Below are 26,193 nucleotides of genomic sequence, written 5' to 3'. Positions count from 1 at the left end.
GTATATAGCCCCACAGGAAGCGCAGCGACTCAGTAATCTTCCTTGCAAAAGCTGTTATGGATGTGTGTACTGACGCTCAGTGAAAAGTGAAAACAGAATTCCCCTGACCGATTGACAGTGGCTGGAGACCGCCAGCATTCCCAACCGGAAAGCGTGGACACCTGGGAAAGTGCACGCTCTCATGTAAACAAAGGCATGGCTTACCTGGAACCGGTGAAACTCATGCACACAGGCAGCGGGGCGGGATGCTGAGTCCATCTGTCTACACTAAGGAAAAGAAGATTACCAGGTAAGTAATCTAAACATTTCCTGGCGTGTAGCCAGATGGACTCAGTACGAATGGGATGTACAAAAGCTTTACCTCCCACCTGGGCGGGAGGCTGCCTGAGGATCATGCAAAACCGCCCTCGCAAAAGCTGAGTCCTCCCTGGCCTGGACGTCCAGACGGTAGAACCTGGAAAAGGTACGAAGGGAGGACCATGTCGCTGCTTTACAGATGTCTGCCGGAGATAGCATCCTTGATTCAGCCCAAGATGCCGCTTGGGCTCTGGTAGAATGAGCCTTGACCCGTAGAGGCGGAGCCTTCCCAGCCTCCACGTAGGCGGCTCTAACGACTTCTTTAATCCAGCATGCGATGGTGGGCCGCGAGGCCGCTTCACCTTGCTTCTTCCCGCTGTACAGGACGAACAGATGGTCCGTCTTTTGTAGGTCTTATGTAAGTTCCAGATACCTGGGCAGTATTCTGCCAATGTCGAGATGGCGTAATAAACGACCTTCTTCAGATTTCTGCAAACCCGCAGTGGTAGGCAAGGATATGGTTTGATTAAGATGAAACTGTGAAACCACCTTAGGCAGAAAGGAGGGAAACGTACGAAAGTGGATAGCCTCTGGAGTGATCCTAAGAAAGGGATCACGGCAGGACAGTGCCTGTAACTCAGAGATGCGGTGTGCTGAACACACCGCCAGCAAGAATACCATCTTCAAGGTGAGAGAACGAAGAGACAGGCCCCGAAGGGGTTGGAAGGTGGATCCGGCGAGGAAATCCAAAACGAGGTTGAGGTTCCACAAAGGCACAGGCCACTTCAATGGCGGACGAATATGCTTGACTCCTTGCAGGAAGCGAGAAACATCCTGGTGCCTGGAGATGGTCTTGCCATCCCTCCTGGGACCATAGCAAGACAACGCAGCCACCTGAACCTTGATGGAGCTGAGGGACAGACCCTTCTGAACCCATCCTGCAGGAAATCCAACACAATAGGGATTGTGGTTGCATGTGGATTGGTGCCATGAGTGTCGCACCATGCTTCAAATACTCTCCAGATCCGGATGTATGTGAGGGATGTGGAAAACTTGCGAGCCCGGAGGAGGGTATCAATCACGGGCTCCGAGTAACCCTTCTTCTTCAATCGAGCCCTCTCAAGGGCCATACCGTAAGAGAGAATTGAGCCGGATCCTCGTGAAGAATGGGACCTTGACGTAGAAGGTCCCGGAGAGGAGGCAGGGTAAGGGGCTCCCCTGCCAGTAGCTTTCTCATGTCCGCGTACCAGGGTCTTCTTGGCCAGTCCGGCGCCACAAGAAGAACTAGGCCCCGGTGTCTCTGAATCTTGCGGATGACAGCGCCTAGCAGAGGCCACGGAGGAAAGGCGTACAGTAGAGTCCCTGGGGGCCATGGCTGAACCAGGGCATCGATCCCGTGTGAGTATGGGTCGCGCTTGCGGCTGAAGTATTTGGGTACTTGAGCATTGGACTTGTCCGCCAGTAAATCCATGTCCGGAAACCCCCAATGATCCGCGATCATCCGGAAGGCTGTCTGTGAAAGCTGCCACTCTCCCGGATTTAGGCGTTCTCTGCTGAGGAAGTCTGCTGTGGTATTGTCCTTCCCGGCAATGTGGACGGCGGAGACTGCCTGAAGATTCGACTCTGCCCAAGTCATCAGAGGGGTGATCTCCAGAGATACCTGACGGCTTCTGGTTCCGCCCTGACGGTTGATGTAGGCCACCGAGGTGGTGTTGTCGGACATCACCCTGACAGCTCTGTTTTTCAGTCTGTGAGCAAATCGAAGGCATGCCAAGCGGACTGCCCGAGCCTCCAGGCGATTGATGTTCCACGTGGACTCCTCCTCGTTCCATCGCCCCTGCGCGTGGAGTTCTTCGCAATGTGCTCCCCAGCCGCTCAGACTGGCATCCGTGGTGAGCAAGGTCCACGTGGGTGAGGTCATCTTCGCTCCCCTGCTCAGGTGGGCGGACTGCAACCACCACCTCAGCTGGGTCCGAATTCCGGCCGGCAGAGGAAGGGGCGTGGATTAGTCCCGTCGACGGGGGCTCCAGCGAGAGAGCAGGGAATGCTGTAGAGGTCTCATATGGGCTCGCGCCCAGGGCACCACTTCCAGGGTGGATGCCATGAGACCCAGGACCTGCATGTAATCCCAGGCCATGGGCCAACTGGCTCCCATCAGATACTGGAGACGTTGCCGAAGCTTCAACTGTCTCTTGGTCGTAAGACTGACAGTGTCCGCCCGGGTGTCGAACTGTACTCCCAGATACTCTATGGACTGGGAAGGCTGCAGACAGCTCTTGCTGAGGTTGATCACCCAGCCCAAGCTTTCCAGAAGGGCGATCACTCTGTCGGTAGTCCGCAGGCTCGCCTCTCGTGATTTCGCCCTGATCAGCCAGTCGTCTAGGTAGGGATGGACTAGAATCCCTTCCCGTCTGAGTGCCGCCGCTACCACTACCACCACCTTGGTGAATGTCCGTGGCGACGTTGCCAACCCGAAGGGCAGAGCCCGAAACTGGAAGTGGCGGCCTAGGACCTTGAAGCGTAGGTAGCGCTGCTGATCCGGATGGATCGGGATATGCAGGTATGCCTCTGACAGGTCCAATGCCGTGAGGAATTCCCCTGGCTGTACTGCGGCCTTGACGGAGCGTAGAGTTTCCATGCGAAACCGCAGGACACGCAAGTATTGATTGACGGACATGAGGTCCAGGACAGGCCGAAAGGTACCCCCTTTCTTGGGTACCATGAAATAGATGGAATAATGACCAGAATTCACTTCCCAGGCAGGTACTGGGATGATGGCTTTCAAGGACAGGAGCCTCGCCAGTGTAGCTTCCAATGCTGCCTTCTTGTGCGTGGGACAGGAAGATTCCACAAACCTGTCCGGGGGGAGATGATGAAAGTCCAGGTAATATCCCTCCTGGACCACGGCGAGGACCCACTGGTCCGACGTAATCTCAACCCACCTGGGGTAGAAGAGGGCCAACCTGCCCCCTATGGCTTCGACCCCCAGATGAGTCGGCACATCCTCATTGGGAGGCGCGGCCGGGACCCGAGCCCGGGCCTGCTCCCCTCCGACGCTGCTTGGCCCGAAAGGACTGATTCCTGGCCGGAGGACGTGGCGCCTGGCAGCGACCCCTATAAGGAACAAAGCGCTGTGAACCCCTGCCCCTGGAGGGCCCTGGAAAGGCGCGCTGGCCCCTTCGGAACCGATCTTCCGGCAATCTGGGCACTGGCGAGGTGCCCCATGCACTGGCCAGTTTGTCAAGGTCGCTGCCAAAGAGAAAAGAGCCTTTAAAGGGCAATCGAGTGAGGCATGTTTTGGAAGGCGCATCCGCTGACCATTTTCGGATCCAGAGCTGCCTCCTGGCAGCCACGGAGGATGAAATTCCTTTAGCTGTTGTGCGGACCAAGTCCAATGCCGCATCTGTAAGAAAGGAAAGAGCGGGTTCCATGTCCGCCGCTGGAGCGTTGTTCCGAACCTGTGACAAACAGGCACGCGTCACCACCATGCAGCAGGTGGCGATCCGCAAAGATAAAGCTGCCACCTCAAAGGTCTGTCGCAGAATGGAGTCCAGTCGCCGGTCATGAGGCTCCCTGAGGGCTATCCCCCCTTCCACGGGAATGGTAGTGTGCTTGACCACAGCGCTAATCAAGGCGTCCACCTGAGGGCATGCCAGCAGCTCCTGTATAGCCGGTGCCAATGGGTACATGCCCCTCAGCGCCCGACCCCCTTTGAAGGCAGCTGCTGGTGCCGCCCATTCCAAATCGATCAGTTGTTGTGCCGCATGTAAGAAAGGAAAATGGCGGGCTGTAGGACGAAGACCTTCCAGCAGGGGGTTCTGCGCCGGGGGCACTGAAGCACTGGGACCTGTAATATCCAATTCCGCCAGGCACCGAGACACCAGGTCGGAGAGATCCTCTTTAGGGAAGAACCGCCTCATGGTTCTATATGGCTCAGTCCCTGGAGGAAGGTCCCCCTCGTCCGGGAGCTCGGATTCGTCCGGTGAGACCTCCTGGTCCGACTGATCCGGACTGTCTAGCGGCGGGAAGTCCCGCTCGCGATACAGGCGTGATGGCCCAGGAACCGGATCTGCAGGAACCACCACTGCAGCAGCAGGTGCAGCAGGCACCGCAGGCGCAGGAATTACAGGAACGGCCGGGACCGCCGGGCCAGGCTGGGCAGCCGTTTGCATCTGTACAAAAGCATGAATTCCCTTAAAGAGATCCACCCAGGAAATCGAAGCAGCCTCTAATCGCCGGGGTACAAGCTCCCCCGGGATTCCGGAGTGGTCGAGACTGCCCCTTAGCTCCGGGGTAGCCCCTGGGGAACTGTCCACAAATCGTGGCTGGTCCAGACCCAAGGGTCACACGGCCTCCTCACATTGGGCACATAGCGAGTCTGGCTCATCACTGTGCGTGGCCCGAAGCTGGCATGCAGAGCAGAGGCCAAGGGCTGCAATACCCGAGGTAGGGGGCGCCGGCGCCGCAGACTCCGCTGCGTCCCGCTCCATCGAGGGATAGGCGCTCAATAACAATAAGCGGCAGCAAAAGGTGCTTAATACAACAAGCGCTTAAGAACAATATGCGGCAGCAAAAGGCGCTTAATACAACAGGCGCTCAATAATAATATGCGGCAGCAAGAGGCGCTTAATACAACAGGCACTCAATAATAATATGCGGCAGCAAGAGGCGCTTAATACAACAGGCGCGCAATAATAACATGCGGCAGCAAAAGGCGCTTAATACAACAAGCGCTCAATAATAATATGCGGCAGCAAGAGGCGCTTAATACAACAGGCGCTCAATAATCCTATGCGGCAGCAAAAAGCGCTGAATACAACAGTAAGCAATGTATGCAGAATGGCATTCAATAGACCCTCAACAATAGGCGGCTAGCGCTAGACGCTCAGTGTGCACCTTCAGCAATAGGCAGGCAGCAGTATACGCTCAATATGCAGTCAATAGGCTTTCAGCAATATGCGGTCAGCAGAATACGCTCAATAGGCATTCAATAGGCACACAATAAGCCAGAAACTCAAAAGGAGGAAGAAAAAGCCGCGCCTATTACGGGCGCGGAGTACCTGAACCAGGCCCAAGATGGCGTCCTCCACGGTGTGCCACGCCGCCGATCCTCTGTGCTCCGAAGACCCGTAGGAAGAGCGGTGCACCTTACCAGCGGCGGCGCTTCACGGCTGGAACACAAGCGGTCTCCGGCTGCGGGGGAAGGGAGCACCTCGCCACCGCAATTGAGGATATGCACCCGCTACCTCGTCCACGCCGGGACCGAGGGCCTCGTAGGCTACACCCGAACGTCGTCCGGGGGCTATGTCACTGCCGCGGCTCGGCAGGACCGAGGACTTTCCCACCGGGGGAGCACGGTAATCACCCCGGGAGCTCGCTGGGGGAGGGACCCAAGGGTATCTACCGCAGGAGCGCGGGGCTCTAAGCTTGAATAGGCAAGAAACAACAAAGTAGAATCTGAAATGAGAAGAAAGAGAAAAAAATCAAAGTAGTCTTGGAAAGCACGCTCAACTAGCGTGCAGGCACTCCAAACTGCTTTGGAGACGGAAATTACTGAGTCGCTGCGCTTCCTGTGGGGCTATATACGCCCCCGTACTGACGTCAGATCCGTCTCCAACTGCTAGCACGCGGATACTATCCCATTCGTACTGAGTCCATCTGGCTACACGCCAGGAAATTGATATTAAAAAATAATTTTTTCAAGTTCGGAGGGGACTTTTTCATTCAAACTCACGGCATTGCCATGGGTTGGTTCATCTGCAGCTCCATCCATAGCCAATCTCATTATGGATGTTTTTGAGCGTGAGATATATTAACGACTTATTTTTTCTTTGGGACTCTACAGAACATATACTGCAAGAATTCTTTTAAGTGGATGAACACCTTAGATCCTTTTTTGAAATTTACGATGCGAGTTCCATTCAGATTCCTTTCCTGGATACATTGGTTTCCAAAAAGATACACATTTGGAAACAACTGTATACTAGAAAGAAACGGACCGAGATAATCTGTTGATGTATCACAGTTTCCACTCCCACGAGTTTAAAAACGGCCTTCCAGTCAGCCAATTCTTTAGAATTCGGTGAATCTCTTCTTCTAAAACAGAATTCAAATTACAAGCTCACATTCTGGCTAAATGATTTCTTAAGTGAGGTTATCCCACCTCTCCGTTGTCAAGACAACTTACCGAAGAGCATTATTTTCTGACCACTCAACTTTGCTACAATATCGTCATAGAAATGCTAGTACTCAAGATGTTTGCATATTACAGCATTCAGATAAATTAGCATTCATAGCATGTAGTATCCGACAACACTGGCATATTTTGCAGTATCATTCCATTTTTGCAGAGGAACCATTAATTTCATACAAAAGGTGTCCTAATATTCGTGATCGCATCATTCGAGCAGCTTTACTTCTTACGGCTGACACTTCCAGGCAAGTTACCATTACGGGACACTCTTCATGCAGGGAGTGTGATATGTCTACCACCACCATGGTAGGTATTTCCTGGAAAGATACGTTGTCTCAAACATCTTTTACTAGATGATTTAACACAAATTGTAATTCTTAAAATGTTATTTATAATTTACAATGTACATGCCCATAAATCTATGTTGGTTGGACGTCAAGACCAGTTAAAGTCCGCCTTCATGAACACCATAGTAGACTCAACATGAGCAACTTGGAAGCGCCAACAGTCAAACATTGTTTACAATATAAACATATGTTTACACAGTTGCATTGGACTATAACTGATGAAATCATTCCTTCCTTTATTAAACTACAAAAAACAGTGCTGGATATTCCAGCTTTCATCAAGTCATCCAAAAGGTAAGAATGACAATGTTGAATGGATGTCCCTCCTAGAAATTAAGTATTTCAATTATTGGCTGATTCACAATCCACACAGTATGATTGGCTGGTTCTCATTAAACAAGAGGTATAAGTAGCTAGAAAAAATGGCGGATCTGAACAGACGCATGCCGAAAGTACCATAGACGTGAGTTCTTATTTAGTACTGTTTTTGTTTTTGGACACGTAAGTCATTTGAGGTTCAACTCATTCCCTGGTTGTTCTAAGCATAACTTACTGTTCATGTGTGCTCAAAATGTAACTTTTTTTCACCATCAAGATATATTTCAACCGCAATCATTTCATTTCAGAGTGCGCGATCTGCCAATCACATGCCCCTGAGGAAGAAGATACTCTTCGAAATACGAGCCGTGCGGGCAAAGGCAGGATAGGAGAGAGCATACCCACAGCGGTACAAGCATTTCCCTAAAGAACAGAAAACCTCTCATGGACTGTACTCTTTTCGGCCAGACTCGGGCCATCATCTTCTTGATGTTAAGCATCACATCTGTTAAACATAAGCATCATATGCTGATTGATCATCGGCACTTCACCTCCCTCTAACATTTCCTGCTCCAATCCTCTTCAGCATCCTGCCTTTAGGCGCCACCAATCTATATACTATCTGCCCCGGTAAACAACCAACCCGTATTCTTCATTTTAGAGTTGCTTCTCACTGTTGTTCGCACCAAAGTTACACTACTGATGAAGGACATTACCCTCGTTCACATATGTGCCCACCTAGGACCCTTGTTCACATATGTGCCCACCTCTCCCTGTTAGATATCACCCTTATTCGATGTCTTCGTTGGTTGATGTATCCACTGTTCGATCTAATATATATATCATTTGCTCTAATATTTATATCATTTGCTCAATGTAATTTATATATCATTTCTTCAATGTATCTACTGTTCAATGTAATATATAACCTGGTTCGATGTAAACCGATGTGATATGTCTATGCATGAATGTCGGTATAGAAAAAGCTCAAATAAGATAAATAAAATAACTAATGAATCGGGTTCTACGATATAATTGAGATAAGTGTCCATTTGGATTAGATGCATAAAAATTACAAGAAAGTGGCTTTCTAAAGAGAAGACAATGGTTTTCTAAAAAGAAGATAATATTTAAAGAAAATTTTTTAAAAGAAAAGAAAAATGTATCATTTAAAGACCTATGATTAAAAATCACTTCGGGTACGATATTCACTTGTAGTGATATCAGTTAAGCTAAAAGAGAATCACAAATAAGTGATCTTTAATATCCAGAATTTTATGAGGTCTTACAAGTGGTAAGCAAGGCATTCCCTTCCATATGGCTATGTAACAATTTAGGATATAAAATTGCCATATTTCATTCAGTTATTTTTTTTGCAGTTGCATTAAAAGCATCAAAGCATATTGGTTAAGGGTAGTAATCTCCAAGCCTTCTGTTAAGGGTAATAACCATCGTATCAGCAAGTTACCCCCCTGCACGCTTGCCTCATTTTCATCCTCTAGCCTTTAGAGATCCAGTGTTTATCCTATGCCCCTTTGAATTCTTTGACTGCTATCTTCTTCACCATCTCCTTTGGAAGGTTATGCCAAGCCTCTTGACGATGGTTCTGAGTTGTCCCTCCTTGAAATCTTTTAGGTATCTGAAGGTCTGTATCATATCTCCCCTGCACCTCTTCTCTTTTAGGGTATACATATTCAGATCCTTCATCCTTTCATCATAGGTCTTCAGATACAGACCCAACACCATTTTCGTTGCCCTTTTCTGGACCATCTCCATCCTCTCTATCCTTTTTGAGATATGGGCTCCAGAACTGAACACAATAGTCCAGGTGAGTCCTCACTAAGGACCTGTATAAGGGCATTATCACCTTTTTCTTACTGATTATTCCTCTTTATGCAGCGCAACATTCTTCTGGCTTTAGCTATCACCTTGTCACATTGCTTCACAATCTTCAGATCTCCAGACACTATTACCCCAAGATCAATCTATTTTGGTCCATGCACATCATTCTTTGACACCCCCTCATATCACATATAACTCTTTTGGATTACCGCATTCAAGATGCATGACTCTGCACATTTTGACATTGAATTCCAGCTGCCAAATCTTTGACCACTCTTCTAGCTTTCTTAAATCACTTTTCATGCTCTCTACTCCTTCAGGCATGTCCACTCTATTGCAGCTCTTAGTATCATCCACAAATACATATTTTACCTTCTATCCCATCTGCAATGTTACTGTCAAAGATATTGAACAGAGCCGGTCCCAACACTTATCCCTGAGGCACTCTGCTTAACACGGCTCTCTCCAGAGTAGGTTCAGTTTACTATTACACGCTGTCTATCGGTCAACCAGTTTGTAATCCATGCCATCACCTTGGCGCTCACTCCCAAGCTTCTTATTTTATTCATAAGCCTCCCATACGGGACTATATCAAACGTTTTGCTGAAATCCAAGTAGATCACATCGAGTGCTCGTCCTCGATCCAATTCTCTATTCACCCAATCAAAAAAATAAGATTTGTCTGGTGAATCCAGGCTGCCTCAGGTCCAGCAACCAACCAGACTGTAGATAAAGCAAAATTGCTTAACTTGTAATAGGTGTTATCCAGGACAGCAGGATGTAGTACTCACATATGGGTGGAGCCCTATTGCGGAAAACTTTGTCAAAGTTCCTAGAAACATTTGACTGGCACTCTGAGCCCACTGAGCATGCCCAGCATGCCATGATATTCTCAGTCACAGGGGTCTCCCTTCAGTCTCGTATGTAGCAATAAGCTTTAGCAAAAATAAAATAAAACGTATCGGACCCAACTCCTCAGGGTGGCGGGTGGGTTTCATGAGGACTACATCCTGCTGTCCTGGGATAACACCTATTACAAGGTAAGCAATTTTGCTTTATCCCAGGACAAGCAGGATGCTAGTCCTCACATATGGGTGATTAGCAAGCTAGAGGCCGAGTCATTTTTGATTGAGTCAACAGTGGAGTATTGTTGGTGAAAATGAGGCAGCTGAAAATCACAGTCAGTTGGATGTAGAAGGAGTTGGGTTATACTGGAAACAAGTTCTTTAAGACAGATTGTCCGTAGGCTGAATCTTGTCGTCCTTCTTTGTCCAAACAGTAATGAGCTGCAAAAGTGTGAAGAGAACTCCATGTTGCAGCTTTACATATATCAAGAACTGGCACTGAACGATAGTGTGCTACTGAGGTTGACATTGCTCTTACTTAATGAGCCTTTACTCACCCTTGGAGAGGAAGGCCTGCTTTTTCATAGCAGAACTCTATGCAATCTGCTAGCCAGTTGGAGAGAGTGTGTTTGCACACTGAATTACCCGGTTTATTTGGATCAAAAGATACAAAGAGTTGAGTGGATTTCCTGTAGATTGCAGTGCGGTCTAAGTAATATGCTAGCGCATGCTTACAGTCCAAGGTATGTAAGGACCATTCCCCTTGGTGAGAATGAGGCCTTGGAAAGAATGATGGCAAAACTATGGATTGGTTCAAGTGGAATTCCGTAACTACTTTGGGAAGGAATTTTGGATGTGTACGGAGAACCACTCTGTCATGTAGGAATTTTGTGTTGGGTGAGTACATGACAAGTGCTTGTAACTCACTAACCCTTCTAGCCGATGTATTGGCCAGAAGGGTTTCCTGGAGCTGACCTGGAGCCCCAGGTAGTGGCATCGGTGTCGTCGGGGGTGGACCTGGCATTGGTACAGGTATCGGCATCGGTAGAGGAGTTGGCATCGGCAGAGGCGCTGGCATCGACAATGGTGTCGGCGAGGGCGTCGATGGTCAATGCTCCTGTAGCGCTTGTAGCACCGCTTGGCGGATAAATCTGCTCAATTCCTCTGTGATAGCTGATGCAGGCAGAGCAGCTACACGTGGTGGCAGTGGGGGCGTTATTGGTCCTACCACAGGGCCCTGTGGAGGTTCGATGGATGGCACCTCGACAGAAGGTGAATGCCTTGGTGTCGAAGGCCTCTGTGTTTCTTGCAGGCGAGGCTGCTTGGCAGTCTACTTCTCCGGGGATAGCAGAGATTCCGGAATCGATGGATGGCGATGTCGATGTTTCAGTCGATGTTCCGACGCTGACTTAGTCAATGCCATGGATGGGGTCGGTGATAAACGATCCCCTGAACCTTCCGGATGACGTTTTTTAAGGATCAGTCATTTTGAAACTGCAGCCGGAGATGACTGAGTGGATGGAGATGGAGAAGGTAAAAGTTGAAGATGGAACAGGTGTTCCATCTTTTCTTGTCGCGCCTTCTGACCTTTGGCGGTCATTTCAGCACATTTTGGGGCAAGATGTTACCACAGTCAGAACATTGTAAATAATTGCTCTGTCTGTTAAAATTCCTTTAGACTTTCCTTCTTCACCCAGTTTTGAACATCCTTGTTTTATTGTAACTTCAGAGTTTCTCTTCACTTGTTACAGTTGTTTAGTTTACTTTCATTTTACACCCCTTGTTAAATATAAACCAGCATGATGTGATTTTTATCTTGAATGCCGGTATAGAAAAATGCTAAATAAATAAAATAAAATAAAAATCATGCGATTGGCCAAAGCAAAGTACAAACTCGAGGTGTGGGTCCGTAATCGACATGGTCCGGTAACTTTACAGCAACAAGAACACTTGATTTAACGGTGTCCCTCCGAAGCAGCCAGTGTGCGAAACACGGGGTCCTGTGTTGGGGGACCCCTACCTTGTATTGAAATAATATTTGAAATAAGAACAGTGGAGTTGCCATATGATCACATATTAAAAGTTTTGGATCGAAAAAATTTAGTCTGCACTTTACCTTGTTTATATTACCTATTTAAAGTGCAGCATTAGCTCATTTTGTGATTTGGATTTCTCCGATTACAATTGGGACACTTTTTGAAGCCCGTGGCCATGATACAGTCGACAGCCGTCGATGTAAATGTGAAGAAAAAAAAATTTACTCAAATGAGTCGAAATGAGAATTTCTTACTCACCGGCCGGTGGTAACGAGTGAGACCCTGATATGGGAGAGAAATTATGAATTTTAAATTTGATTTTTAGTCAGAATTGTGTGAGAAAACTCACATAGGCTCCTGCTCCGCGATGCTAAAAGCAGAGCAGAAAAACGAAGACTGAAGGGAGACCCCTGTGGCTGAGAATATCATGGCATGTTGGGCATGCTCAGTGGGCTCAGAGTACCAGTCAAAAGTTTCTAGAAACTTTAACAGAAAGTTTTCTGCAATAGGGCTCCATCAATGATGTCACCCATATGTGAGGACTAGCATCCTGCTTGTCCTGGGATAATTCATTTTCCTTTCCTTCAGCAACATTTCTATTAGTTTTCCCACTACTGATGTGAGGCTAGCCAACCTGCAGTTTCCAGCGTCCTCTCTGCTACCACTCTTCTGAAGCGGGACCACCATTGCTCTTTTCCAATTCCACAGCAGCACTCCAGTTTCCAGGGATCTACTGAAAAAGTCCTTCAGCGAACCTGCCAGCACATCTTTAAACTCCCTCAGTATCCAGGGATGTACCTCAACTGGCCCGATGGCCTTGTCCACTTTCAGTTTGCCTAGCTCTTCCCATACATTCTGTTCCACAAACTTTAGTTAATACCCAAATAAGCTAAAAACTGAGCTTATGCTATGCCATCAACTGCTAACAATTGAGAACAAAAATGCTTTCAGCTGCTTATGAAATAAAATATCTTCATAATTTCTCAATGAATCAGGAAGAGCATTCCATAATAAAGGTCCAGTTACATAAAAAGCAAATATACATGTCTCTATTAAGCAGGCTTCCTTAATTGGAGGGGGGGGGTATCTGTAATAAAAATTTTCCCTTTGAACATATATTTCAATTGGGCTTATATATTTTAAGGAAGACTGACAAATAAGATGGACCTTCAATGCTTTAAAAACCAGCATCAACACCATAAAATTCACTTGCTTACTAACAGGAAGCCAATGAAGTTTTACTGACAGGGATACATGAACCTCTCTGACCACCTGAAATCAAGTGAGCAGCAAAATTTTGTAACACTTAAAATGGACAAACAGAACCAGAAAGCCCAATAAACAGTCAATTACAGTAGTCAATCACCGTAAGCACAAACTGTACAACTGTGCAAAAATAATTTTCCAGAATACATCTTATATGCTGGACCAGACTGAATTTATAAAACCAGCCCACAAAATATGAAGAATATGTGGAAAAAGGACAATTTTCTACAATTTCCATTTATCATGACCCATCCTCTACATACATTAAAGCAAGGGTGGCTAACTCCTGTCCTCAAGAGCTACAAACAATCTGGGTTTCAGAATATCCACAATGAATATGCATGAGATAATAATCTGTATGCAGTGAAAGCACTGCATGTAAATCTATCACTTACATATTCATTCTAGACACTCCTGTAAAACCAGTCCTATCTGAGGCTTGAGGGATTGGCCACCCCAGCATTACAACATGATCCTCAATTATACAATGTTATAGTTCTCCTTAAACCTATTTTTCACAGTGGAAATGCCAGCTCTTTGCAATCTCTGAATTCCCTCATATGTTTGCTTATTCTTTTAAAATACGCTGTTACAGAGGTCTTGTCAAAGCCGAAATGGCATTACCAATCTGTTCTTGAATGCTTATCACTTTCTGGCACCTATCAATCTCTGATGTCTTTTCACCACTGCTCAATTCTAGTCATTTTTTATTTCTATATTTTTGTTTTATGATTCTTTTCATCATGCAAAAATGCTCAAATATCTCTCCACAAAAAAAACAAAAATATTTATGTAAAATGAGACTTACCCTGTCATTCATTAGCAAATCTTTAACAATGAAGGTGGCAACTAACGACTTCAAGGGAGCAGCAAACTGATCAGGTGCCAGAAGAGCTATGTGGCCAATAGAAACCAGTGGTGTAAGAAGTTGTTCAGGGTTGCTTGGATCCAGACTCTTATGAAGTGGCTAAAATAAACACCATGTTAATACACATTTTGTTAACAAATTTAACATGTTAAACAAGTATAGTGTATATTACTGTACACTACATTTAGGGCATATATATGAGCTATATCCTTTAAAATGTTGTTTTCCTAATACAGTATAAATACACATTCTAACCATCACTTTGAACTGTGAAATGTAAAATCATGGAACAGCACAGGAAAATTTAGGGATGCTCATTCCCCTTCTAGAAGGGAGTAAAAATGGCACTGAAAAAAATGGCAAAAAAACCTTGATGTTAAATTGTCCTTCCCTAAGACATTCATGGTCAACAGCTATTTTTGATGTCTTTAATGCCAAGCACACAAAAGTCTTTGTCTAGCACAAATGCACAGTCCATCATGGCTGGGAATGCTATGGAGACAGCAGTCACAGTCTCCAAGGTAAAGAGACTTGCTTATTGCTCAACAAGTATCAAACTCCACAGAGCACTGCATTGTGGGCCTCTGATAGAGAACTGCTGTTGCCATAAGTGAGTTAGACAGCAGGGCAATTAAAATTTAGAAAAATCTTCAGGAGATGGAAAATGAAGGTTAATGGCACCCACTACCACTGACTGGTTGGTTCCAATTTAGCTGGAAATCCAAAGGAACCAGAAAAAGCTACTGAGTCAAAACACTTACCCTTCTGTAGATCTTAATTAAAGGAAGTCCAGTTTGGCCCAACAGATTAAGTGGGTGACATATACTAACCAAAACAATTCGAATTGACTCCTTTTAGCATATAGGGTCAATAGCTAACAGCTGCTCTAATGTATCAATAAAATATTCAAGCTAAGGGAAATAATCTCTGAATGCTTAGATAAGAAATTTATTACCTCAAATATCTGGGCAAACTGTGTTTCTTTGCTGGAAAATATTGCATGGATGCAATGGATGGAATACTTGGCTTGACGGGCAGGTCCCTTTTTAGCTTTCTGTTGCAAGACCGGAAGCAAAGCACTAAAAGTGAGGGAGGAAACCCATTTAATTACCAAGAAATGAAATCAATTTACAAGTTTAGGATTATTATATAAATCTTACCAGTTCACAAATTTCTATGTACTTAGCATGAATGCCATTAGGTACCTTATAACAAAAAAGAATCTCTTATACAATCGATCTTTCTTATCCAAAATTATTTTTAAAGCTTTCATGCTGCAATTAAAAATGATGTAAGACCAATATTGACTCATTACTAACAATCACTATTCCTCAAGTCACCATGTATGGAAGGTCGGCAGGCTACAGAAAAACAGTATATTTTGTACCCCATCTTCCAGGAAGTCACCATTTTCTCACCTTGTAACTATGCATCTAAACAAGACAGAGAAAGAGAAAAGATATAGGAAGCTGTCTCTAATTTTAAATGTGATCCTCTTTTCAGCTATTTTGTTTCCTAACCTCTTGGTTGAGCCACATAGGAGTTGATTTACCCCCAGTAATTCTGACATCCAGGAAGTAAACAGCAGTCAATTTTAGGTTTTCCTCAATCTCTACTTTTGTAAAAAGGGATATCTGGTTGTTCTTCAATAAGTTTTCCAAAAAACTCACAATGTTATTTGCGAGGCTAGAAAAAAATATTTACAGCGAGCAGGAGAAACAGACTGCCTATACTTTCCATTACCAGGCTGCTCTCTGCCTGCAAACCCCACTCACAAAGGCTTACTCACCCACCTAGATATGTGAACTTTAAATTTGCCTCTTTGGGCTCTCTATCCCAAATACAGATACTCTAGCTTAAAGAATGACTAAATCTAGCTGACTTTTTTGCATGCAAAACTCTCATGATTTCCTATGGAAGAAGAGAGTTTTTTTTTAATGTATTGGTCTGGCATGGTAGCTCAAATGGAAAGGCCCCAGTTTGATTCCCAGGTTGGGTCTTTCACTCCCTGAATCTACTGGGGATGCAGCAGAATTCACAATCCAGGGGTAATGGGGAGGGAGGATTTAAAAAAAAAAGGGATTGATGAAGCCTCATGGTACCATATTTCAGCTCTTGTTCCAACAGAGCTGAAAGTATAAAGTAGAAGGAAACTGCAGAATAAAAAAAAAAAAAAGTTTCTATATATGAAGTCATAGAAGCCAGTCCATGCCACACTATTCCTTTTAATTCTTTCCAATTCCACTGGAATAAAATCCAAAAAATCTCATAAAAAGTTGTGAAAAGGTCCTTTTTGGAGATATTTCTTGTTCCTTTTAGAGAATATGTACTGCAATAACTGATAACCTATGCCAATAAGTAGTCTGAGAGGACAATATTCTAGGTCATGACTTAACTACCTGTACCAAGGTATCATCTTTTCTCTGCTGGTTATGGTACTCCCTATATCATCCCTCTGACATTTGCTTTATTACTCACATTTTCATACCTAAGGTAACCTACAGTACCAAAAATGTGTGGCACAGCCTCCTTCACTGAGCAGGCATTGTGAACATGGAGAGGACTCACATTGCCAAAAGAAGAACTAGGAAAAAGCAGTGAAAGCTCAAACAATCTCTTCCAAATTTTATAACAAAGGGAAAGAGAGTGGAAAAGAAAGACATGAATCCATCATGATGGACCAGTTCCTTCTATATATAACTGCAGGCGAAAGGAGAAGTCCATGTACTGTGAGTGGCATGGTCAGTTACTTTGGCTGCCAGAGCTCCTTCACTGCTACTGCTCCCAACACTCAAAGAGCACCTTCTCCCTGTCTCACTCAGCCTGGAGATATGACGGAGTCTGGGAGAACTCAAAGGAGGAAACTCAGGTAGATGAAACGCAGGTGCTGTGTGCAATATTTGTGCTGCACAAAGCAGATCCCAGCCATCCTTGCCCTGCATGCTGCCCATTAAATTATTACACTCCGGTGCTCATACAAAAGCTAGAAAGGAGAGATTTATGATTACACATGTTCTCAGAAAGGAGTTCCTACAAGTTTACAAGCCACAGCTGGTGTCTTTTGCAAGGTGCTGAGAGCACAGTCCTGGTGACTTTTCCATACCTCATCCAATCAGTTCAGAAGGCACACTGGTTGGGAAACACTAACAGCTGCTGAGATTTTTGGATGTTAAGAATATGTTTGGTTGCCCTGATGCACTGTCATCTTTTTTTTTTTTTCAGTTTAAGATGCCTCATGATCTACCATATATGGGCTGGTCTGACCATTACCTTTTCCTCATTTAAGCATATGTTAAGTGATTCTTCCTTGAAAACACAGAAAGATACTAAGTCATACTAATATGAATTAAACATGAATTAATAAGGTGGGTAATTATTATCTTGATGAATTGTTATGTTTTGAGGATCACTGTCAGACAAAGATTAAATAAATCAACAGACTAAAAGTAGTACTTTAGATTAGCTTTACATTCCTACTCCCTTAGAGATTTGTTATAGTGTTAAAATTAACTAAATAAAGATGCAGAAAGTAGTCCAGCAGTAAGAGGGAGGCTTTCCAGTCTTATGTACTGAGCGCCACATGTATGATTATCGCCCAGTTGGCAAAAGGTTCTGTGTGTGCACTAGTGATCCCCCAAGATGAAGTCCTGCCTGGGCATAACAGAAGGAGATGCAATCTGCTAGCCAATTGGATAGTAACTGTTTGGCAATGGCAACGCTCAACCTATTCTTATCAAATGAAACTAAAAGTTGGGTGGAAATCTAAGGGCCTCTGTTTGCTTGCTTGCAGTCCAAACTGTGCAGGGCTTGTTCGCCTTGCTGTGAATGAGGCCTCAAAGAATATTGGCAGGATAATTGACTGGTTAAAATGGAAATTTTATTTATTTATTTAAGACATTTCTATACTGTTTTATCAGCGATATTACTGTTCAAAGCGGTTTACAATAATAGCATAAAATAGGAGAGTAATTAAATAATAATAGTAAAATCAAAAAACAAAAATTAAATCAAGGAAATACAGTAAGTGAGAATAAAAATACAAAGGGAGTCATTATCAATGATATAACTTGTAATAGTAAAAGAAAAAAATTTGCCAACTACTTTATAAAAACTCAAAGAACAGAAGATCATATAAAAGTAATTAACTTAAACGTTTATATAAATAAGAAAACACTAAATAAACAATGCTCATCTAGTATTGTTGTTTCAAACTGGGAGTTACCATATCTTTAAAAGCTATTTGAAATAGATGAGTTTTCAGTGCCTTTTTAAATTCCTTTGCGTTATGTATTTGCCTTAAGGGATTCGGCAGAGCGTTCCAGAGTGTGGGACCTACCACTGAGAAGGCCCGGTTTCTGGTCACATTTAGTGTGGCATTTTTTTTACTGATGGCACTTCCAGCAGGTTTTGTCCTGCTGACCTGAGTTCCCTCTGTGGTTTGTAAACTCTTATCGAAGAACCAGCTTAGGCAGCAACTTAGGGTGCATACACAAGACCATCCTGTCATGATAGAACTTAATATGAGATGGATAAGTCACTAAGGTCTGGAACTCGCTGACCCTGCACGCTCAAGAGACTGCCACCAAAAATATGACCTTCCAGGTGAGGTACTTCAGGTTACAGATGCACAGTGGCTCAAACGGAGCTTTCATTAGTTGAGCTAACATCACGCTGAGGTCTCAATACACAGCAGGAAGCTTTAGGGAAGGCTTCAATTGAAGTACGTCCCATATGAAACGTACAGCTATAGGCTGTACAGAGATGGGCATGCATCTACAACCATGCATGCGACAGAGTCTGCCTTGGTCTTTTGTGATGAGATCTGGGAAAGACCCCAGATTGATCGGTTTCCAGATGAACAACTCCCAAAGGAGTAGAAACCAGAACTGTCTCAGCCAATTAGGGGCTATGAGAATCATAGTTCCTTTGTCATTCTGAAGCTTCAAAAAGGTCTTTGCCACTAAAGGAATCTGAGGATACGCATACAAGACGACCTTTGTCCCAGTGACAGGTGAGGGCAGAGGCTGATTTGCAATCTGTCCCGTGCAGGGAGTAGAAACAGGGCACCTTCCTGTTCAGGGGGATGTAGAACTGCAAACAGATCTACATCTGTGTTCCTCCAGAGATGGAATATCTGATTCTTTATCCCCTGGTCCAGGGACCACTCATGGGGTCTGAAGACTCGACTCAGCCTGTCTGCTACCACACTCTCCGCCCCAGCCAGGTACATGGCTCTGAGCACCACCCCACAACCATATCTAGACTGCTTCCTGACACAGGAGGCTCAATCTCATAGCTCTCTGCTTGTTGACATAACACATAGCAACCTGGTTGCCAGTCTGGATCAGTACAACATTGTTGGACAGCTGATCTCTGAAAGCCCTTAGCATCGACGGGGACCGGTGACTATGCTTCTTAGGCTTCCTTTGATACTCATACCGGTCTTTCCCCAGTGCTGAAAACTATGAACCCGGCATCCTTGGCCCGGAAATAGACAACACTCAGTCCCCTATCCACTGAAACTACTGATGGAACCGACAGTTCCACTGATGTCAATGGCATGGTATCCATCGGTATGGTTTCAAGGTCCGTCAATGTCGATATCGCAGATGCCAATGGCTCGGACTTCCTCGACTTCCTTGTCAAGTTGAAGGCGATGTCCCTTTGGGGTCATCTGGGCACACAAGGGACAATCCCAGATGTCATGTGATGCCCCCAGGCAGAGGACAGACAGCTTGTGAGAATCCATAATGAACATGGTCCTCGGGAACTGGGGGCATCGATGAAAACCGGACATGACTAACAGACCACAAAAGAAAACGTACCAGAAACGCTGAAAACCCTGAACTGGAACAATATCAAAAACTGCGAAAAACCGCAATGAAAAAAAGTTTTCTACTAGGCCAGAAAACAGCCAAAGGGAGCTCAATCAGACCATAAGGCTTACAGCGCTGAGGAAAAGAAGAGGCTGAAGAGAGATCCCATGTGGATGCGCGATATAGGACATGCTGGGCATGATCAGTGTGCCTAATCAAAGTTCTAGAAACTTTGGGGCTCCATCTGATGTCATCCATGTGTGAGGACTACCATTCTGCTTGTCTATGGAGAATAGATAGTTCTAGGGAGGAGCCAGCTGTCTTGGTACATGTGGGTATCAATGACATAGGAAAGTGCAGAAGGGACATTCTGGAAGCCAAACTTAGGATTTTAGGGAGAAAGTTGAAATCCAGAACCTCCATGGTAGAATTTCCAGACATGTTCCCCGTTCCACATGCAGGAACCCAGAGGCAGGCAGAGTTCAGATTCTCAATGTGTAGAAGAGATAATGGTGCAGGGAGAGAGTTTTAGGTTTGTTAGGAAGTAGGCTTCATTTTGGGGAAGGGGTAACTTTTCCGAAATGATGGACTCCACCTTATCCAGAGTGGCACTAACCTTTACAAAGTAAATAGCACAGCCAAAGTGGACCAAGTGTTTTTAAGAAAAGAGCAGAAAGATTCCAAATTATTTGTCAGCTGATGAGCAGGTTGTTAATACAAACAAAAAACATACTTTGAATGTCTGTATACAAATGCTAGAAGTCTAAAAAATTAAGATGGGAGAGTTATGTGTGCATAGCACTGGATCAAGAGGTAGATATAACTGGCATCTCAGAGACCTGGTTGAAGGAGAACAACTAATGGAACATTGATACCAGGGTATGAAAGGAAGGATCAATTGGTGGAGGGTTGGCACTATATGTCAAAGAGGGCATTCAGTCAAACCAGATAAAACTTTTTCAGGAAACAAAATGCAATTGTGAATCTTTATTGATAGAAATTCCAGGTGAAAACAGGAATATAGCAGTGGGATGCATTACCATCCACCTGGCCAGAATGAACAGACAATGAAATGCTAAAAAAATTAGGGAAGCTAACAAAAATCAACATCACAATAATAATGGGTGATTTCAATTACCCCAGCAATAATGACTGGGTGAATGTCATCGGGACATTCTAGAAAGATAAAGTTACTAGATGAAATAAATTAAGGCTTCATGGAGCAAGTGGTACAAGAACTAACAAGAGGGGAAACTATTTTAGAACTAGTCCTTAGTGGAACACAGGTTTTGGTGCAAGAGCTAACAGTGTTGGAGCCACTTGGCAATAGTGATCACATGATGATCAAATTTGACTTAATACCTGGAGTGAGGGCACTAAAGAAATCTACTGCAACATAATTTAACATTCAAAAAGGTGTCTGATAAAAGGATAGAAGGACTAGGGGGCACTCCATGAAGTTAGCATGTGGCACATTTAAAACTAATCGGAGAAAGTTCTTTTTCACTCAATGCACAATTAAACTCTGGAATTTGTTGCCAGGGGATATGGTTAGTGCAGTTAGTGTTGCTGGGTTTAAAAAAGGATTGGATAAGTTCTTAGAGGAGAAGTCCATTACCTGCTATTAATTAAGCTGACTTAGAAAATAGCCACTGCTATTACTAGCAACAGTAATATGGGATAGAGGAACTTGCCAGGTTCTTATGGCCTGGATTGGCCACTGTTGGAGACAGGATGCTGGGCTTGATGGACCCTTGATCTGACCCAGTATGGCATGTTCTTATCTTTTTAAAATGAGGAAAATGGATAGGAAAAAAAAAGAGAAAGGAGCAAATGCAAAGGTTAAGAGTTTAGATCAAGCATGGATGTTTAAAAATATCATCTTGGAAAGCCAGATTAGATGTATTCCATGCATTAGAAAAGGTGGAAGGAAGTCTATATGACAACCAGCATAGTTAAAAGGTGAGGTGAGAGAGGCTTAAATAGCTAAAAACATCTTTCAAGAAATGGAAAAGGAATCTGAATGAAGAAAACAGGAAACAGCATAAGCATTAGCAATTTAGATGCAAAGCATTGATAAGGAGGGCAAATAAAGAACTTGAAAAAGAAGCTTGTCATGAAAGCAAAAACTCATAAAACTTTTTCAGGTACATTCAAGCTAAAAAGCCTGCAAGGGTATCAAGCTGGACCCCTACATGATGAAGAGGTAAAAGGGGCACTTAGGGATGACAAAACTATAGCAGAGAGACTAAAGGAATTCTTGGCTTCAGTATTCACTGAGGAAGATGTAAGATATCCATGTCAGAAATTATATTCAAAGGTGATGATTCAGAGGAAATGAAGCAAAAATCTCAGTGAACCTGGAAGATGTACTAGGGCAAATTGACAAACTAAAGAGTAGCAAATCACCTGGACCAGATGGCATACATTCCAGAGTGCTGAAAGAACTGAGACATGAAATTGCAGATCTGTTATTGGAAATTTATAAACTAATCATTAACACCACGCATGTTACCTGAAGACTGGAGAGTTGCCAATGTAATGCCAATTTTTAAAAAGGGCTCAAGGGGTGATCTAGAAAACTATGGACTAGCGAGTCTGATGTCAGTGCCTGGCACAGTGGTAGAAACTATCATGAAGAACAAAATTGCTCAATATATAGAAAGGCATAATTTAATGGAACAAAGCCAACATAGATTTAACCAAGGGAAGTCTTACCTCACTAATTTGCTACATTTATTTGAGGGTGTAAATAAACATGTGGATTAAGTTGAGTCAGTTGATATAGTGTATCTGTCAAATGCTTTATGGAAATCCAAAATCCCTTGTGAGAGATTTCTTAGGAAATTAAAATATCATGGGAGAGGGGACAGTGTTCTATTGTGGATTGCCAACTGTTTAAATCTAGAAAACAGAGTAGGACTAAATGGTAAACGGAAAAAGGTGAATAATGGAATGCCCCACTGGGACCACTACTTTTTAAAATATTTATAAACGACATGGAAATGGGAACAAGTGAAATGATCAAATCTGCCAATAACAAAAAATTATTCAAAGTTGTTGAATCACAAGAGAATTGTGAGAAATTGCAAGAGAACATTGCAAAACCGAGAGATTGGGCATGCAAACAGAAAATGAAATGTAATGTGGACAAGTGCAAAGTAATGCACTTAGGGAAGAGAAACCCAAATTATAGTTACACAATGCAAGGTTTCACATTAGGATTCACTACTCAGAAAAAGGATCTAGGCGTCATCATTCTTAATATGATGAAATCTTCTGCTCAGTGTGCAGCAAACCTAGAAAGCAAATAGTATACTAGGGATTATTAGGAAAGGAGTGGAGAATAAAAAAAGAATGCCCCGAATCACCTCCATGGTGCAACCTCATCTTGAGTACTGTGTGCAGTTCTGGCCACATTTCAAAAAAGTTAAAACAGAATTAGATAAGGTACAGAGAAAGGCGACCAAAATGATAAAGGGGATGGAATGATTCCCTTCTGAGGAAAGGTTAAAAAGGTCAGGACTCTTCAGCTTGGAGAAGAGACAGCTGAAGGGATATATGATAGAGGTTTATAAAATAATGAGTAGAACTGAATGAGTAAATTTTAAATCAGTTGTTTACACTTTCAAAGAGTACAAAGATAGCAGGACACAATGAAGTTTCTAGGTAATACATTTAAAACTAATAAGAGAAAATTTTTTTTTACTCAATGCATAATTAAGCTCTGGAATTCTTTGCCAGAGGATGTGGTGAAAGCTATTAGTGTAGCTGTGTTTAAACTCTTTAGACAAATTCCTAGAGGAAAAGTCCATAAACCATTATTATATTATTTTATTTATTTAAAAGTGTTTGTATACCATCTTTACAAACAGTGTTTAATCAAAACGGTTTACATAACTAAATAAAAAAACAAATGTAAATAAAGATTTAAATTTAAAAGAACATAAAGATTATCAAATTATAAAAGCTCAAAATTACAAAAATATATAATAAAAATAAAAATCTAAAACAATGAATAGTTTACATAAAAAATAAATCAATATATAATAATGTTGTGCCCTGTGTGATGGAGAAGTAGTTATGTTATTTAGTGTGTGATATATGGAAAGCAGATTGAAATAAATGTGTTTCTAGGGATTTTTTGAAGTGTTTGGAGTTGGATATGGATCTTAAAGAGTCTGGTAATGCGTTCCATAAGATTGGTCCAATGACAGAGAATAATCTTTTTCTGGTGATGTCAAGACGGGCCTGTCGTGGTGATGGGATGTCTAAGAGGTTTTTGTCCAATGATCTAAGATGGAGTTGTAGATATCCATTGCTTATTCATGGGTACGCAGCTTGGAATCTATGTACCCACTGGGAACCTGCCAGGTACTTGTGACATGGATTGACCACTATTGGAAACAGGTCATTGGGCTTGATGGACCCTTGTTCTGACTCAGTATGGCAGCTCTTATGTTCTTATGCTATACCCACATGCGGGCCGATACAGTAAAAACACGGGAGAGCGGGCAAACAAGCCACTCTCCTGTGTGCGCGATTCTTTATTTAAATGAGGCCAGGCGGTAAAAACAGGCAAAAGGAGGCACTAGGGACACTAGCGCGTCCCTAGTGCCTCCTTTTGGACCGGAGCGGTGGCTGTCAGCGGGTTTGACAGCTGATGCTCAATTTTGCCAGTGTCGGTTCTCGACCCTGCTGACAGCCACGGGCTCGGAAACCGGCCGCTGGCAAAATTGAGCATCCGGTTTTCGACCCGACAGCTGCGGGCCAACTTCAAATTTTTTTATTTATTTATTTATTTATTTTTACTTTTTTTTTGCCCTTCAGGACCTCCGACTTAATATCGCCATGATATTAAGTCGGAGGGTGCACAGAAAAGCAGTTTTTACTGCTTTTCTGTGCACTTTCCCAGTGCCCAAAGAAATTAGCGCCTTCCTTTGGGTAGGCGCTAATTTCTGAAAGCAAAATGTGCGGTTTGGCTGCACATTTTGTTTTCTGAATTGCGCGGGAATACCTAATAGGGCCCTCAACATGCATTTGCATGTTGAGGGCACTATTAAGTTCGGGGGATTGGACGCGTGTTTTCGGCCCCTTACTGAATAAGGGGTAACGCTAGCGTGTCGAAAATGCGCGTCCAATGGCGGGTTAACAGTGCACTCCATTGGACCACACTGTACTGTATCGGCCCAATGGCTAGTTATAGCAAATGTTGCTTATCTGTAACAGGTGTTCTCACAGGACAGCAGGATGTTAGTCCTCGCATATGGGTGACATCATCAGGATGGAGCCCAATCACGGAAAACTTCTCTCAAAGTTTCCAGAACTTTGACTGGCCCCTACTGGGCATGCCCAGCATGGCACTAACTCTGCAGCCAGCAGGGGTCCCCCTTCAGTCTTATTTGAAAGCTACAGGCAGTGCCGAAAAATAAAACAAAACGTTACGAACCCAACACCGCGGGACAGCGGGCGGGTTTCGTGAGGACTAATATCCTGCTGTCCTGTGAGAACACCTGTTACAGGTAAGCAACATTTGCTTTCTCACAGGACAAGCAGGATGGTAGTCCTCACATATGGGTGAGTACCGAGCTGAGGATGTCCGAACATGCACCAAATGTACCCAACGGCGTGCAGGCGGCACAACAACTGGGGTGGAATTTGGTAGAGAGCATCCTGAACCCCACCGGGCAGGCGGAAGGGTGTAGGTACGTCACGTTGGAAATAAGTTACGCAGGACAGACTGGCCGAAGATGGAATCTTCCGGCTTTGTCCAAGCAATAGTGGGCTGTGAAAGTGTGGAGAGAACTCTAGGTGGCAGCCCTGCAAATGTCAGGAAGCGGCACCGATCGTAGGTGTGCTACTGAAGTCGCCATGGCCCTCACAGAGTGTGCTTTGACACGGTCTTGAAAAGGAATGCCTGCTTGCTGATAGTAAAGAGATATGCAGTCCGCCAACCAGGAGGAGAGAGTCTGCTTACCCACAGGTTGCCCTAATTTGTTGGGATGGAAAGAGACGAATAAACTGAGTGCTCTTCCTGTGGGCAACTGTACGGTCTAGGTAGAACACTAGAGCCCGTTTACAGTCAAGGGTATGCAGAGCCTGTTCCCCTGGATTGGAATGGGGCCTGGGAAAGAAGGTAGGTAGTATGATGGATTGATTAATGTGAAACTCCGAAACTACCTTAGCTAAAAATTTAGGGTGAGTGTGGAGCACTGTCCGGTCCTGCAGGAGTTTAGTGTAAGGTTGATAGGTAACTAGGGCCTGTAACTCACTAACCCTGCGAGCTGAAGTGATAGCCAAAAGGAAAATCACCTTCCATGTGAGATATTTTAGGTCACAGAGTAAAGAGGCTCGAATGGTGGTTT

The 26,193-nt window shown here is 44.2% G+C and overlaps 1 protein-coding gene across 7 annotated transcripts in view; it reads right to left on the bottom strand.

Annotated features, from left to right (window-relative positions):
• The window catches only part of PDS5B (PDS5 cohesin associated factor B), a 644,248-nt gene that overhangs the window by 167,849 nt on the left and 450,206 nt on the right, over window positions 1-26,193 (bottom strand). For all 7 annotated transcript variants that reach the window (XM_029602667.1, XM_029602671.1, XM_029602673.1 and 4 more), the window contains 2 exons: window positions 14,968-15,091; window positions 13,953-14,111 (listed from right to left, as the gene is read on the bottom strand). In XM_029602667.1, the coding sequence (XP_029458527.1) occupies window positions 13,953-14,111; window positions 14,968-15,091 (283 nt within the window). The remainder of the gene's footprint in view (window positions 1-13,952; window positions 14,112-14,967; window positions 15,092-26,193) is intronic.

Source organism: Rhinatrema bivittatum, chromosome 5 (genome assembly GCF_901001135.1).
Source record: "Rhinatrema bivittatum chromosome 5, aRhiBiv1.1, whole genome shotgun sequence".
Lineage (NCBI taxonomy): Eukaryota > Metazoa > Chordata > Amphibia > Gymnophiona > Rhinatrematidae > Rhinatrema > Rhinatrema bivittatum.
This window is presented reverse-complemented; position numbering and strand designations above follow the sequence as displayed.